Source organism: Choloepus didactylus, chromosome 2, assembly GCF_015220235.1.
Source record: "Choloepus didactylus isolate mChoDid1 chromosome 2, mChoDid1.pri, whole genome shotgun sequence".
In the NCBI taxonomy this organism is placed as follows: domain Eukaryota; kingdom Metazoa; phylum Chordata; class Mammalia; order Pilosa; family Megalonychidae; genus Choloepus; species Choloepus didactylus.
In genome coordinates this window covers 181,133,096-181,150,012 of record NC_051308.1, presented here as the reverse complement: position 1 = coordinate 181,150,012, position 16,917 = coordinate 181,133,096, and the positions used below count along the sequence as shown (strand labels likewise).

General features: G+C 37.0%; 1 protein-coding gene across 2 annotated transcripts in view; it reads left to right on the top strand.

Annotated features, from left to right (window-relative positions):
- CACHD1 (cache domain containing 1) overlaps nucleotides 1-16,917 on the top strand; it is a 238,237-nt gene that overhangs the window by 79,669 nt on the left and 141,651 nt on the right. For both annotated transcript variants that reach the window (XM_037827018.1, XM_037827017.1), the window contains exon 2: nucleotides 15,330-15,392. In XM_037827018.1, the coding sequence (XP_037682946.1) occupies nucleotides 15,330-15,392 (63 nt within the window). The remainder of the gene's footprint in view (nucleotides 1-15,329; nucleotides 15,393-16,917) is intronic.

The window sequence follows — 16,917 nt, the reverse complement described above, 5'->3', positions numbered from 1 at the left end:
ACATCTGAGTTCGAGTCCCAGCGCTGCTCCTTACTGAGCTCTGTGATCTTACACAAGCTCTGAACTTCTGATTCCTCACCTATAAAATAGGGGGTGCTTTTTCTGCCCTTGAAAGAGTATAATGAGGAGGAGTAGCAGGAAAGTAAGAGTAGAAGATAGCAGCAGTAGAAGAATTTGTTCGGGTTTATTGGTATCTTCTGTAGGGGGAAGCAGGGCGTGAACAGAAAATGAATGAGAGAGTTAGGGCAGTTTACTTGAGTATGTGAGGCTGGAGTTCTGGACCGCGCCTTGAAGTGAGGCCTCAGGGATATTGGGCTCGGGTGGGCAGCAATAGGTGGGCAATATTGCAAATAGTTGCATATCCAAGGTTCATCCAGGGGTCTTATTAACAGAGTCTCAGGGCCTTTGGACTGAAAAGGTCCAACTCCAGTTTTGAGGCTGCCAGCATAATTAGTAAATGAAGAAATGGCCCGAGTTACCAACACAGTTATAGTATGCCTGTTTCTATATAACGCATTAACTCTTGACACAAAAATGACAATGCAGTATAATTGTACCATTTATGAGCTAATTGAAGTACTTAATTTTAAAATATTAGAAAAAAATTCATATACCTGGTATGTCTTTGTCTTGTTAATGTAACACACATTCCATTCTGTCATTTTATCTCTGACTGTATATAAAATCTCATTAGAGGAGAAGATAAAAAGTATAGATTTGGGGCCTGTGATGAATATGAATCCTAGGCAAATTAACCTTCCTGCTACCTCCCCTGTTCTGCATATCAATCTTAATAATATTTCCTGTTGAATGCTGGGACCAAGACTGCCAATGACTTTGGCTTGTATTTGGACAGCCTCTTCCTCATGCTTGCCACTACCTCCACTTACCCTGCTGTGTCACAGCTGTCCTTTTACACCTCCTCTTCTGCATTGCACCATGAGCTCCCCTGGATTGGACTGGCTTTAGTGCTGTGTTCCCCAGACCCCCACTCTGGGCTGTCCCATCGCCTGTGCCCAGTACCTGAAAACAGAGCTGGTCCACAACTGGTATATGAGCATTTCCAGGACATTCAGCTCAAGAAGGCTTATGGCTAGGACAAAGGAGGCTCACGAGCTTCTCTAGCTGCTTGAGGGACCTACAGATCTTGATCCTAGTTTCCCTTGGGACTCCTGGAGTTGTGGGAAGAGCAGCCCCCAGCTCTGCTTCCTGTTGGATTTGTGTCGTTGGTGGAAGTTGCTTCATCATGCGTAGTTTCCTCATTCGTAAAACAGAGGTACTAATACGTGCTTTTCAGGGTGGTTGCCAGGCAGAGACATTACAAATGAAATGTGCCTCCCCTTCGTTTCTTTTTCCTGTCCTCTCAGGAAGCCCCACAAAGCTTATTTCGTCTCTGAGCCTGAGCTTGGTAGTAGCAAGGGAGAGTGGCTATTAGTGCCTAAAATTTTGGAAAATGTCTCTTTTTTTCCCCTTTAGATGGTCACTAGTAGTGGGCATTTCTCTCTCTCTTTCCCCCCTTCCCTCTTTCTTTATTATTTTTGGTGGTGGTGGTGAAGAAATTCCTTTTAGCTGGATCTTACTTTCAAGTACACTCTGGAAATACATTGGATACATGCAGAAGTTCAATATAGGTAGATCATTGCTGACCTAGAGGGATTCACAATAGAAGCCTTTTGATTTGAAAGGTTCCCTGATGCGGTGTTCTTCAAATGGTGGATTGTTTTTCAAATGCTTCTATTAGGATCACCTCCATGATACTTGAACATGCTGCTTTCCAGCCTTACCTGGATCTGCAGTGGCCAAGAAATCTGCATTTCATAGCAAAAAAATCCAGGAATTGGATTTTTACCTGCAAGTTTGGTAACCCCTGCCTTTATGGCAGAAATCCAAATTAATATAACTATTATTGGGCATCTCCTATGTGCTCTCTGCCGTATTGCTCATATAGATAGTAACTGTTCTCACAGCTCTGACTATAAGGTAGATACTGTTAAGGTATAGTTTATATACCACAAAGTACCCCCATCTAAAGTATACAATTCAATGGTTTTTCATATATTTACAGAGTTGTGCAACCCTTACCATAATCTAATTTTAGAAACTTTTCATAATCCCTTTTGCAGTTATCCCCAAAGGTAGATATTATTTTACCCGTTTTTAGAGACAGGAAGATGGAGGTCTTGGGCATTTCAGCAGCATGCCTCCATGTGAGTGATGGATCTGGGAGTCAGAATCTGGTTTCTCTGCCTCCACAACCCATGCTGTTTCCACTATGCCAGCTCCTTTCCAGGAGCTTAAGCCAAATTAAATATTTATTTGGTGGGGAGAATAATTGGGTGTTCTGGCTTTGTCCTTGTGAAGTAGTTTTAGGTAATATATTTTCCTTTCCTGTTCCAACTGGCATTGTGGGGTAAATAAATACGGTTTAGTTTTCTCAAAAGTTTAGACATGGTGCAGTCAGTTTGAACAATTACATAAGCAGTCAGCATGGTAAAAAAATTTGTGGTGGGAGACTGAAAGCTAGGAGAAACCAGTATTTAGTCCTGGCTCCGAGTAGTGGCACCAAATCCTTTATTTAGCCACTAAACATTTATTGGACATCTGTGTGTTAGTGATTATACTAGATGCTGAATATTCAAAGAAAATGACAATAATTTTAATACCAGCTACATATAATTGAGCAAAAAGAATATGCTGGACACTGTCCTAGCTGGCTAATGTTTGTCATCTTGTTTAATTCTAATAGCAAACCTGGTAGGTGACTATTCTTCTTTTCTCTGTCTGTGGAGTTGGAAGCATGTTGCTTTAAATTCCTGAGAGGAAACTTAGACTCAGAAGGTTTAAATATGTTGTCCTGAATCATACAGCTGAGATGTCTGAGGTCTAGGTGATTCCAAAGCCCAAACTTTAGTCACTACACTAAACCACCTCTTCAGGGAAGTATGGATTGTTTTGCCTCTGGAAAGTCAAAACTCATGCCTAAAAACAAATATTTGCAAAAAAAAGTGTGAAAGTGAATATTCAGTGACAGCACCAAGCGGGGCTTAATTTTCTTTTGGCTCTGCTTGGGTAGGTCTGGGAAGGTGTTGCAGATGAGTCCATGGATTCTGTTTGAGGTACGGATGGTTATTATGTTTTCTGTTTTCCAGCAGTCCCTGTCTGCTTAGTCCATGCAGGTTGCATTTTGGGGACTGCTCACCTCCTTGGTCAAGGGGAAAAACTCTGAGCAATGCTAGGTTGGGACCAGCACCTCTGCAACATTTTTCAACCTCAGATTACTCCTTTGGCCTCTTTGGCATATGTGTCCAAAGCCTTGGGCTAATGTAAACCGTCAATTTGCTCATGCTCACACAGGTGTTCCCTGCCAGGTACCATATCACTAATCAAGGGAAAAGTGACTTTCTCAAGGACCCCATCTACCTGTGGGTTTTTAAAGGAACTTGAAGAAGTGAGTTTGTTGGGCTGCTGCTCATGTCACAACTGGATATCCAATGTCAAAGCCAATTCCTGAAAATGTAGTTTTTAACAAGTCTTGGCACTTTGGAAGGCTTCAGACATGCTGATTTGGAAGAGTTCCTGACGCTGAGGTCAAGAAGCAGAAAATCTCAAATCTCCATGAATTTTTATTTCTGGGAGTAGTTAGTTTTTGGGGGAAGGATTTTTAAAAGTTACTATTTATTGAGCTCTTACTGTATGCAAGGGGTAAATGTTGTGCATGCATGGTGTCATTTGACCCTCACCAAAACCCAGTGAGGTAGTTAATATTACTGCCACCATTTTTCAAATTAGGAAACTGAGGCAAAACTAAGTAATCTTTCCAAGGCCACCCAGCCGGTAAGTGGCCACACAGAGGTTTTTTTTGTTTGTTTGTTTGTTTGTTTTAACTCCTTTTTTTCACCTTTTTTTTCCTTACCCTTAAAACTTGAAGAAAGTTTCTAACCAGCATTTATTTATTCATCTTAGTTATATTGTGAATCTGAGCCCAGAGAGAGCCATAATTCAATCAAGATGTTATTTAACAATTATTGCTGAAGATCATGGCATGTTGTGCTGTGCTTTTACAGGCAAAGCTGTTACCGTGGTATTTGATATGCGTGACAGGCACCCTGGCTGTGAGAACCCGAAAAACAATACAGTCAGGAGGACCTGGGAGACATGGATGTAATCATATTAGCAGCATATTTATTCCATAAAGGCTAACTGCTTTGATTCATTTAAACCACATTTAAACCCATCATTTTCAAGATCAGTTTTGTCACTCTATTTAAATTTTCATCTTAGAAAATTGATCCCTTCAACAGTTGGCCACTCCCCCTGCAGGAAGTTTTAGAGAAAAGTTTTAAAATCTTTCTAAAATAATATAAGTCAAATTCTATCAGCAAATGTAGTTTTCTTGAAATATCCATATGGCAGAAAGATTCTTAGCATTAGTGACTTCTCAAAAGTCTAGCAATAGGTATGTCAGTAAAATTCCAGCACAATAATAGAATGGAAATTTTTGGATCAGAGTGTTTTGTATAATCTAACTCAGTTTTCCATGGAAATGAGGCTTAGAGAGTTTAAATGGCTTCACCGGGCTTTAGAGCTAGTTTGTGCAGAGTTGATGTTTCTAGTTATTTAGGTTTTGTTATAAGTTTTGATTTACACTTTCAGTACTTAATAATTGTACTGGTAAAGCCTCCCTTTAAATAAAATATACCAGAATCATATTTATAAAAATTCTCTCTTTGGATATGGTATAAATGAACATTTTGTGTAGCACTTGAAAATATCCAGTCTCAAAATAGCATATTTAGAAATGTCATCTCAGAATGCAGTATTGCAATGGTGTTTTAAACCCCAAATCATTTAATTTTATTTTTCATTAAATTGTTTTTAAATTATTTTATTGAACAAGTATTTCTTAGTTTCTATAATATACCTCTGTTCAAGTGCTACAGGGATTGTAAAATTGAATACAACTATCCCTTCAATAAAAAAAAATCTTACAGAGGAGATAAGACACATGGAAAACTCCAAGAGCTTTTAACTATCATACTGGAAGATGATCCAGTTCACCTGGTTCTTAAAGTTGTCAAGGACCCTTGGGATGGTAACTGGTTTCTAAATGAACTAAATTTCCTTCTTCATTGAGAAGACATAGGAACAGTTTAGGAAATTGTGTGCATGGTTTTGAGCATGTGTAACAGAAACATCCTTAAACATTCTATTTCATCATGTCACTCCCCAGTTAAAAATCTTTTTAATAGCTCTTTATTTATTGGCAAATACACATTTATTCATTTATCCATTCAAAAAATATTTACTGAATGCCTGCCATGTGCATAAAATCCAACTCTTCCTGGCTTTAAAAGCCTTCCCAGTCCGGCCCCATCTTTCCTTTTCCATTTAGTTCGGTTTTATTTTCATAAGAGTTGCCTTATGAGACTCAGCTTTCTGTTATCACATATTGCTTGTTGTAATTATTGGCTTTGGGGTCTCTCTAGAATGTGAGCTTTTCCAGGAGAAAAGCAGTGTCCTTATCCTTAATGCCCCAATTTCAAGTATATAACCCAACGCTTAGTAAGTCCTTTTAGAAAGGTTTCCTTGAAGCCAAGGAATGTAAGGTCCTTGTGGGCAGGGATTTTTGTGTTATGCTCACTCTTGTATTCCCAGCAACTAGAACAGTATCTGGCTCAAAGTGTAGGGGTTTAATTAATAAATATTTTCTTTATGAATGCATACTGTGTGCCAGCCCCTCTTGGTGAATCTTCTGAAATGCTGTCACCTAAGCTCTTTTTTCTCTTTTCCTGTTTAAATCCTACCTTGAAGTTGAGCCTGAGTCCCATCTCTTCAGTTTCCCCCGTTACTGAACTCTGACAGCACTTTGGGCCTGTGCCAAACATCCTGAATTCATACTGAATCTGTTTTGTGTTGTTCACTGTTAGTCTTATTTTTTATTCTTGGTTTCTTCTCCCAACTAGGGTGAGCTCCTTAAGGGTACGTACCATATTTTATATGGCTTCTGACTCCTTCAGAAAGAACATGATTGATTGACTGAGCTGTTAATTAAACATCAGCTGCTTAAGTCTAGAAGGTTAAACATTTCAGGTTTCCAGTTCCATTTGTCCTTAGTGGATGGATTCCCGGAGACCTGAGCATGTATGTGAGTGTGCGCACGTAACACTGAATATTGAAGGCTTATGCACATAATACGCCACCCCCCCCCCAAGAATAAAAGCACAGCCATTAAACACCCACATTTTTTGTTTTTATTCAAGGTGAAAAAAATTGCCTTAATGGGGATCGAGGAGGGGGAATTAGGAGTTAGGGAGAGTAGAAGTGAGGGAGTGGAAATTTAGCACCATCTGCTTTGCATTTAAACATTTGGGCAACTTGACTTTCCATTTCTGAGAGGTTGCCATGTGCATTGTCATGAATATTACTTATAGTCAAGTTACATTGGCTAAAGGCTGAATCTTTCCAGCATGTGGAACTGATTTACTTGCCTTTTTCCCTCTTACCCCTTTGAAAGCCAAAACAACAACAACAAAAAAACCAATAACCCTTCAGAACCTTTATTGCATTTAGGGAAGTGTTTCCGTCTTGTTTTGCTTGCCTTTGTTCTCGGGGTTCATGTTTGCCCCGCAGCTCTCCCGGGTTTGAATGCTGCAACAGGAAATCAAGCGATCATAACTAGAAGCTTGGCTTGCTGAGATTATTGCTTTAGACTTTCCTGCTAAATCAGAATACCAACTATTCCTTTTTCCCTGTAATTTCTTTTGAGGGATAGGGTGGACCCCAACAAGCAGCCCTTTGTAAAGGTGACACTAACTTGTGACTCTCCCACAGCTTTCTTACTATTCAGAGCTCATGTTGGTTTGAAGGGGTTAAAGTTAAACGCCGCCAGACTAAGGAACTAATAATTTGAGTTCTTTGGGGAACTTGAAGTATCTGCTCTTTTAGGGGAGCAGGGTGTGTATGTATGTGTAGTATGTGTGTACCTAGAACCTAAGGAAGACAGGGAAAGAAAATGGGGAAAAAGACTTTGTTAATAGATTAAGAGAAGGGGAAAAATTATCTTAAAGAAAAAGGATACTTCCTTTCTTTATTTGCTAGCATGTTGAGTATAGCTAACTAAAATAATGATCTGTCAGACTTATTGTCTGGAGTAATTGATCTACAAAGGCTTATTTATGCTTATTATATATGCTATACTGTGGCATTAATATCATGGGCATTGAAAAATAAATGTAGGTGGCATGGGTCAGTTGTCAAAGAATTCACATGATTAGGACGTAGTATTCCAAAAAGACTAGAAGGAAATGAAATGTAAATATTAGTTGTCTTTTTACTGAGCAGTTTGGCAACACATTTTTTTTTCTCTTTCTACTCATGTATTTTTCAAATTTTCTATAGTAAACATATTACTTTTATGATTAGAAAAGTTTTTAAATCTTTCTTACCTTTTAAAACAATTCTTCATAGCATAGACAATTTTTGCTACTGGAATGGAGAGAAGGGAGAAATTACCATTGGCAGGAGGTTTTTAAGAATCAGGACAGGAGATGGTAAATACCTCTGCAAATATTTTTGCTTTTGCCATATCTCCAACTATCGTAGAATAACTTTCACCAAGAGACTATTTTTAATAGGTTAGCTATCAGAGAGTAGAATAACAATAGAGTACTGTAGAATAGTAGAACGACTCATAACTGGGGGAAATACATTCATTATGTTTTTAGAGCACTTTATATAAATTCATCTCCACATTTATGAGATTAAATAAGTAAATTATGTAGGGCCTGACAGGTAGTAAGCACTGTGTAAGGATTAGCTATATCATTATTTATAGTAACCTTAAAACAAAATAAGGAAGTCTGTTGGTCATATATACCCAGCGAACCGATTGTACAAGGTCATCTATTGTGTTGCTTAGTAGTTTTGTTTTAAAATCCCAATATAGGCCTTTTCCTCTGCCGTGATTTTGAGTATCTGAGCATTTCCCTTTGTTATAAAATGGGAATGTCCCTGTATCTTACAAGTCATTTTGGTGTTCAAGATTCAGTTTATAGTGAGGGACAAATGTAAGTCCATGCGTTTATTTTTTCTCCTGAAAGCTCTTGAGGTTTCGGTCATCCAGGGCAAATGGGATTTGTAGAATTTAATTGCAATTCTAAATGTATGCCCTTTTTTGAGTTTGACAACTTTTGACAATATTTTATATTTTTAAAATAAATTTTGTCTTTATCTGCCATAAATGTAATGTGTACTCAACTTTGGGATTTAGAAAAAAATTCAAAAAAAAAGGAAAAATATATTCTGGATTCATTATTCATTAAAAAAAAAAAACCTGTTACTCTATTGGTTAATTTCTAGATTTTACATAAATTTTCTCTATTAAGATGATATTAGTATTGAAGAATATACATAACCTTTGTGGTAAGGTTGACTTTGGATCCACACTCTGCCACTTACAAATGGTCAACCTTGAGCAAGTTACTTAACCTCAGAGTCTCATTTTCCTCATCTGTAAAAACGAGGACAAATCCATAAAGGGCTTGTTGTGAAAATTAAAGGAGATGATATGTTGTAAAGCACCTGAATCAGTGCCTGGCCCTTGATAATGTAAGTGGTATCATTATTATATGTAATCGCCCTACCACCCTCATATAATTAGAATAATATTTGTATTTTTTAATGCTGCTTTAGAAATATTCTCATAAGCACTTCTCATTCATAAAAATCATTATAAATATAGTTTTAATATCTACACAATATGTTTTCAATTGGATGAAGGGTAATCAGCCCCCTGTTTTTTGGACATTTCAGTTATTTTCAATATTTCTTTTTAGTGATAGACTTTTTTTAAAAATTCAGTTTTATTGTGATGTATTCACATACCCTACAGTCATCCACAGCGTATAATTAATTGTTCACAGTACCATTATATAGTTGTGTATTCATCACCAAAATCAATTTTTGAACATTTTCATTACTCCAAAAAATAAAATAAATAAAAACAAGAATAAAAATACAAGCAAAGAAGAATACCCAAAATGTCCCATCCCCCAACCCCCCCATTATTCATTTACTTTTTGTCCCATTTTTTCTACACATATGTCAATACACTGGATAGAAGGAGTGTGAGTAGTGATAGACTTTTGAATGCTTTTGGCAAACTGTTTTCTTAAGCCATTTGTATCTATAATGAACAAGTTGAGAGATTAAAAAGTGACTGATATTTATAGCAACAGATTTGTGACCTCAGTATGTGGAATGGTCAGCTTCCTCAGAGAATGTGAGTTTTCTGGACTTCCATATGTTTCATAGTGTTAAGTTAAACAGTCTGGTAAAAATCAGATGATGTCTAATCTTCTGGGCAGGAGGGATCCCTTAAAATCTGGTTAAAGATTATTCATGGGGTATCCTTAGGGGAGAATAAAGTCATACATGTGTTTTCTTTCCTGAAACACTTAAATTAAGTTGCCTTCAATTCCCAACCCAGTGATTGTTGTACTTTGTTTAAATGACAGCACTTTTTTAAAAAAAATGGTTAGTGTTAGCCAACTTCTTGAGATAACAGTGTTGATCCATATTTTCTTCCTCTCTGGATACAATGCCTAGAATCGTAATAACAGATTCAGAGCTGAATGAAACTATTAGTGAGCTGTCAGTGTGTACTGGCTTGCCGCAGAGACCTGTAAATAGCAAGAAAATAAGCTTTTGAATAAAAATTCAGTCCTGCATTTTCTTAGCAGAAATTGGGGAGGGAGACCAACAGAATCTCATTAGGCTTGTGGAGGTATTTATTTCTTCACTTTGGAACTCTGCTGTAGCATTCATTTAAACATCTAGTTAAAGTTTGGCAGAGCTGTTAGGGGAGTGAGGGTGGGGCCAACAGGCTGAACTGACCAGCTTATTAAATACTCATATGATTGTTTCTGATCCAGCAAAGTGCAATTCTCTTGCCATCTGTTAAGCCGGCTCAATTAGTGAGATTTGGAGGGAAGGAGATGGGGACAGGGAAGGTGGGTCAGTGGAGTGGGGAGTGGGGGCAGGGAAGGACTGAGGGGCAGCCTGATCAGAGGTAGGGGAAAGTAGGCTACCCACATTTCATGATGTTTGGCCTTTTTTTTTTTTTTTTTTTTTTTTTTACCTCCTGGACTGGAGGAAGGGAAAAATGTGTTCAGCTATTATTAACTTTTAACTTCATTTGGGTTGAACATCGTTTTTGGGGGAAGAGAGGGTAGCATTGCTTAGAAAATAAAAGAATGGACTATGCAAAGGGGAAGAGGGTTTGATTAACTCGTGTTATAGTTTAGAGCAAGATGTGTTTTTTTTTTTTTTTCTTGCTGAAAATTCAGGTTTATTCAGTACCATTGGATAGAAACCTAAAGGGCTAAGTAATGGTATGCACTTAGAATATGAGGGAGCAATTAATATCTAGCCCCAGGGAAGGCTCAGGAGACCTTATCTATGAATTGGTAGCTGACTCTCCAGTTAGTACAGTCCCAATTTCATCTGGATTTTGGATTGTAATTTAGACTTTTTTTTTACTATAAGAGCCATTTAAAGGATTCTGAACTTTCCCTTTTATAAACATATAAACAGCTTAAAAAATATAAGAAAAAATTTGAATATGTTATTTTTAAAGAAACTGCCCAGAATGTATTTTAAAAGTAAATTTATTCAAGTATGGCATATGCACATAAAGTGCAGTCATAAGTGTGCCACTTGATGTTTCTCATAATAGTGAACATGTCCCTGTAACCATCATCCAGATCAAGAAACAGAACATCCCAGCATCCCAGACACCCCCTTCCTGTGCTTTTCTGTTCCCTCTCCCACAAAGGGTAACCACTCAACTATCTGGACTTCTAATAGGATGGATTGATTTTGCCTGTGTTTGAACTTTATATAAATGGGACTATACAGTTTGTACTCTAGTGTCTGGCTTCTTTCATTCAATATTGTGTTTGTAAGGTTCATCATGCTGATGCATGTTAATTGTTCCATTGTCATTATTAAATATTCCACTGTGTGGAAACAACACAGTTTACTTGTCTATCTATTGCCGATAGGCATTTGGGTATTTTCCAGTTTGAGGCTGAATCGAAGAAGTGCTGCTATGCACATTCTCACACTTGTTTTCTGATGAATATGTAAACACATTTTGCTAGGTATATACCAAGGATAAGAATTGCTGGGTCATACGTTAAGCATATTGTTATTTAGAAGTCACTGTCGGTGTTCCAAAGTGTGTGTATTAATGAGAGAGATCAGTTTTGTTTTTAGATCAGAGAAGACGGCTCTCATAAGGATAGAATAAGACGTTTTTAATGGTTGTTCTTTTTCTTTTGATTTAACTTGTGAAGAGGATTCAATGAAATAATTCCGTTTAAAATAACAACTTTTTGTCACCCCTGCCCCGCCCATTTAAATGCTCTTTTTTATGCAAGAAAGCATATATTTACTTTTAGTCTTTGAACAGAGCCTCTTTTTTAATATGTATTTTTTTAAATCAGAGAAGTTGTAAGCCTAAAGAAAAATCATGCAGAAAATAGAGTTCCCATATACCCTCCTCCTCCATTATTAACACCTTTCATTAGTGTGGTACATTTGTTACAATTGATGAAAGAATATTGTTATAATATTACTATAATTGTACTATTAACTATAGTCCATAGTTTACATTAGGGTTCACTGTTTATGTTGTACAATCCTATGGTGCTTTTTAATTTTATTCTAGTAACATATATACAACCTAAAAATTTTCCCCTTTTAACCACATTCAAATTTATAATTCAGTGCTGTTAGTCACATGTTGTGCTACCATCCCTACCGTCCATTACCAAAATTTTTCCGTCACCCCAAAAAGAAATTTAGTACAATGTAAGCATTAATTTCCCATTCTCTACCCTCACCCTGGCCCTTGGTAACCTATATTCTTGTTTGTGACTATGAATTTGCTTATTCTAATTATTTACGCAGGTATCTGTGAGATCACACAATTTTGACCTTTTGTGTCTGGCTTATGTCACCCCACATGAAGAACGAGAAAGAGTGATGGGCAGAAGTTGGGGGATATCCTAGCTACTTGTAAACTGCGGAGTTAGTCCTGACTCCTCTAGTTGTTTTTAAATTAAGAGTTCAAATTTCTGGAATTCCTTTGATTCCTCAGGGAACTGGGATAAGGGAAAGTGACAGTCCAGTGGAATAGAATGCCCACTTGCCCTTACCTCTATTTCTGTGAATTAATCATCCAAGAGGACTGAAGGATCTGACCTGTTGGAATCACTTACCATATTCATGTTTTAGGAAATATTTTCCATTTTCAAGTCCTCTAACAATCATGAAACTCTTTACCCTGATGTCACCAGAATTTCATCAAAGTATCTCATTTGGGATTCCTGGCTTTCAAATTAGAAACAAAACTAAGAAAACCTGTAATCTTTCCCTTTCAGTTTCACATGCCAATAGAATGTAATAAAATAAATAAATAAAACCTTTTTTGGGACTCTAATTACCCTTGACCTTGGTCACATATGTAAGATTATGCCAGCACATTATAAAATGGTTATAAAGAAAACCAAATCCACTTTTTTTTTTTTTTTTCCCCTACATTCAGGTATTCCATTTCCTTGCCTATCCTGAACAAAAAGGTGGTGGGAATACATTTGTTTAATAGCTTCACTGAAAGCAATATCTGTTTTTTCACTCAGGACCTAGAATCAGGCCTCCGTGCTTCTTGGTATACTTTTTACCTGTGATAAATTTTCTAACTTTTGAGCCATGTTTGTTTTTTTTGAGATGTTGTAGATTTTACAGAAAGATCATACCCAAAATATGTAGTTCCCATATACACACACCCCCCCCATTCTTAACATTTTACGTTAGTGTGATAACTTTGTTAGAATTGATGAGAGAATATTATTAAAATATATTATTAGCTATAGTCCATACTTTACATTAGGGTTCATTATTATGTTGTGCAGTCCTGTGTTTGCTTTGTTTTTTTTGTTTGTTTGTTTGTTTTTGTTCTGGCAACATATTATACTGGTGATGGTAACAAAACATTGTGAGTGTAATTAATACCACTGAATAATATATCTGAATGTGGTTAAAAGGGGACATTACAGGTGGTATAATGAGCCTTGCATTTTAAATGTGTAAAAGGTGGTTTCACACAGGGTTGTTGAGAAGATCAAATGAAATAATTTATGCAAAATTTTGAACTATGAGACCTGGGTCTTAGCAGGCCCTGCATTTTCAGAAGGACGGCTATTGTCCACTGACCTAGTTCCAACCATCGCGGAAGCTCACTGTGTACCTTGAAATCTTGTGTCCACACCTGAGCCTGAATTTCTAACCTTGCAAGTCATTCCAAGTTCCTGCTCCCTTTTCCAGAATGAGATGTGCTTCAGGATTCAGAATCCTGATGCAACCTTGAAAATAAAACACCCATAGTGAAACCTGGATCAGAACCTCATGAACAAATGCATTAATGCAACAGCAGCCGAATGCGTGAATATTTACTCTCAGTGGGTTTAATAAAGATGTGTAACTATGCCTCAAGTTAGGATTTACTGCCAGATAAATTCAGAGCATGTCATATTTTGCTGACAAATGGGTTATTGAAAACTTTTGCTTTTCAGAGTGTTTTGAATTTTTGAGTTATACCTAAGGGGTTGTTGATCTGCATTATATTCGGTGTTAGACCCTGACAGGAATGTTTTTTTTAATATGTGTAAGCAACCTCGTAACAAATTCCTATGAGGCATAAGTTAAGATCACCAGATCTCGAGACACGCTGCCTGAGTTCAAATCCCAGCCTTGCCAAGTGACTTTGTGTAAGTTATTTAACCTCTCAGCATTTTTCATCTTTAAAGCTGAAATAAATTTGTTATAAGGATTGAGTTAGATATGCATGTAAGGCACAGTATGTTCATTGCATTCAGCACTCAGTAAATATGCTTCAGTTTTCTCAACTATATAATGGCGATCATACTAGTATCTACCACGTTATAAGGGGTTTTATAGGACTTGCATAAGTAAATAGATGTAACATGCTTAGAAGGTTGTGTGCCGCATAGTAAGCACTCAGTAAATATTAGCCAATATCACTATCATTATCATCATTACTAGAAATCTATAATAAAGACTTTCCTGTCATCAAAGTCATTTTTAGGAAGAAACGGACAATAAATACCTGTTGAATGAATGAGTGGTGTGACTGGGGAGGCACCATGATAATTTGTTATTATAATTTTCCAGACTTTAATTTACCCCAGTTCTTCCTAAGTTTGTCTGCCCACCCCACCCCCATTTTTATCTTCCTTCCTTGCACTGGGCTTACATTCTACAGCACTTGATGAACTTGGCACTTCTCTTCCTCACAACCACACAGGTGTGTTAAGCTCTCCCAGATGCTGACAAATCCTTGGCAGAAGGATAGGAAGCAAAGAGGAAATTTTGGCTGACATCTCCAGGTCTGATTCCTTACTTATCTGGAGAGTTCCAGGAGTATCTTTAAAGCTGGAGTATATAAATGATGAAGCCCGCCCAGATACATGTCTTGGAGACTCACTTTTTTCATTTGTTATGTATTAATCTCTTATGATTGCTCAGTAATGGTCAGGTTTGGTAAAGTCCTTAGTCTGCAGAGATGTTTTAAATATGGGCAGTGTTTGGAGGAGTGTGGGTGCTAGCTAGGCAGAGACCAGTGGAAGAATGTGTGTGTTTGTGTGCCATAGTTTGGGCTAATGTTTTGGCATGGCTGTCGTATTTCCTGGCATGTCAGAACTAGCTCTTCTCTTAAGGCTACACGTATTTGGCAAGCCCTATTAAGTTACTCTCCTGAGGGTGTGCTTGGGTCATGGTGATAGATAACTTTGGGGAGGTACTGACTGGACAGGGACAGGAGAGAATATGGAAAGAATCCTTTTTAAAGAACTTTATTACATTAGATTTTAGTATCTGTAAACAATTATAGCATTCAGGGAGTGCAGGATTTAAATGAGAAACACAACTTTGTCAAATTATACCAGTCGTATAAAATGGCATGGGCTCTGGAAATCTATACTTAAATGTATTTTTGAAAGCAAAAAATGTAGTGTAACATCTGGTTTATTTCACTGCAGGATTGCCTGGGTATTGCTTATATGAGTATGATTAACTTTGGCTGATATTTGAATTTCTCTGTGTAAAATTACCATATCGTAATTAAAATTTTTCCACTTGATTCTATTTGTGTTGTAAACAAACTATTCACACACACACACTCCCATAAAGAAAATGGCTGTCTTATTTAGAAAATCTAATGTTTGCTCATTTTCATTTCATTGCAGAGGATATTCAACTCCTTTGTGTACACTGAGAAAATCTCAAATGGAGAAAGTGAAGTACAGCAGGTAAGAGACTATTAAGTACTTAGCATTCTCTGTCTTTGTCTTGCTTTTAGATGTTGCTTCATCACTCTTTCCAAGTGATGTCCGTTTGAGGTTTCCTCTGGTTCTCGTATATATAATTTCATATACATCTCAAGTGTAATGGAGACAGCATCACACTTCAGGTTCTTAGAAGCAGTTGAGATAGTTGTGTGGATGGTTCTCTGCTATTCATGTTATACTTTGGAAACAGTATTTAGTTCCTTTTTTGTTTTGAAAATTTCTAAGGGAGTCAAATGTCAAAATATTAGAAATTGTTTCATCTGATGTAGAGGAAGTTGCCCAGACTTTAGAATCAAACAAATCCAGGTCAAATTCTGTCTTTCCTATTTACTCTGTGACCCCAGGTAAGCAATTTAGCTTTTTTGCACTTCGGTTTTCCAGTCTTAAATAAGAGGGAACATATCTGCCTCATGAGGTTGTGAGAATTAAAATGGTATGATGTAAAATTAAGTGAAAATAAAAATAAAATTTTTTATGTGGAAGGTTCTGGCATAGAAGTGGTTTGGTGAATGTCGGCTTTTGTTCTTTTCCTTTGCTCTTTTCTTGTATTCTTCCTTTGCTTCTTTTCTCCCATCTTTTTTGATACTGTGCAGGGTCAAAAAGTTTTGGAGCCAGATTCTTTTTACTTTATTTATAGCTGGCTTCAAATGGACTGCCTCCTAAATTAAAACTTAGTGTTGGTGAACCTGGTCATAAATAATTGATCTGTGCTTGAAAAGAAAGGTGGTAAAGAGGATTCTGGGTTTTAATTTCAGCTAATCCGCCAACTTCATTACAGTATGTGACCATCAACTGGTAATTTGAAGCTGGGTTTGAAACTTAAGCAAAAAACAGAACCAAGCTAAAAACCAGATGCTGTAGCAGAGTGCTTCCACAGAATAAAAAGAGAAGTGTAGTAAAATCCACAATAATTTAAACTCTTTGAGATGCTGCCTTTTTTTTTTTGATTTGTGGAGAAGAACTTGAGTTATCTAAACTTCAGAAGTGCTTTACAAGAAGAAGAATCTTTGCGAGCACGATTAGAGTGAAGTCATTTATAGGATAGTTATTTATTTATAATAAATGACTGTGGTGTCGTTTAATCTTGAAGTTCAGCGTTTCCTGTTTATAGGAATTGACATGTTTTATTGGTTTCTGCAGGTTAAATTGAGAGGGCCTACGCAGTTATACATGCATTATTTTCTTCACCTTTAGATTTTTAAGAAAAAGAAAGAATCACCTAAATTGTTGTGAATACCATGTCGTTGACTCTAGCAAGTCTTCATAATTCCTCTCTTTATTATTGCGGAATAGTGGAGAGTGCTTTAGGGTCATGAAATTTAAAAATGTTTTTATGGGGAAAGATTTCCCAAACAAAGACACATTCTAGGAAAGTTTTTAAGAGCCCAAAGGCCATTTGATAACTGTTTAAGGAAACTGATCCAGGGATATCAGTTTTGTTGCTTTCCTTGAAGTAACGGATACAAGTTCTTACTTCTGCTGTTTT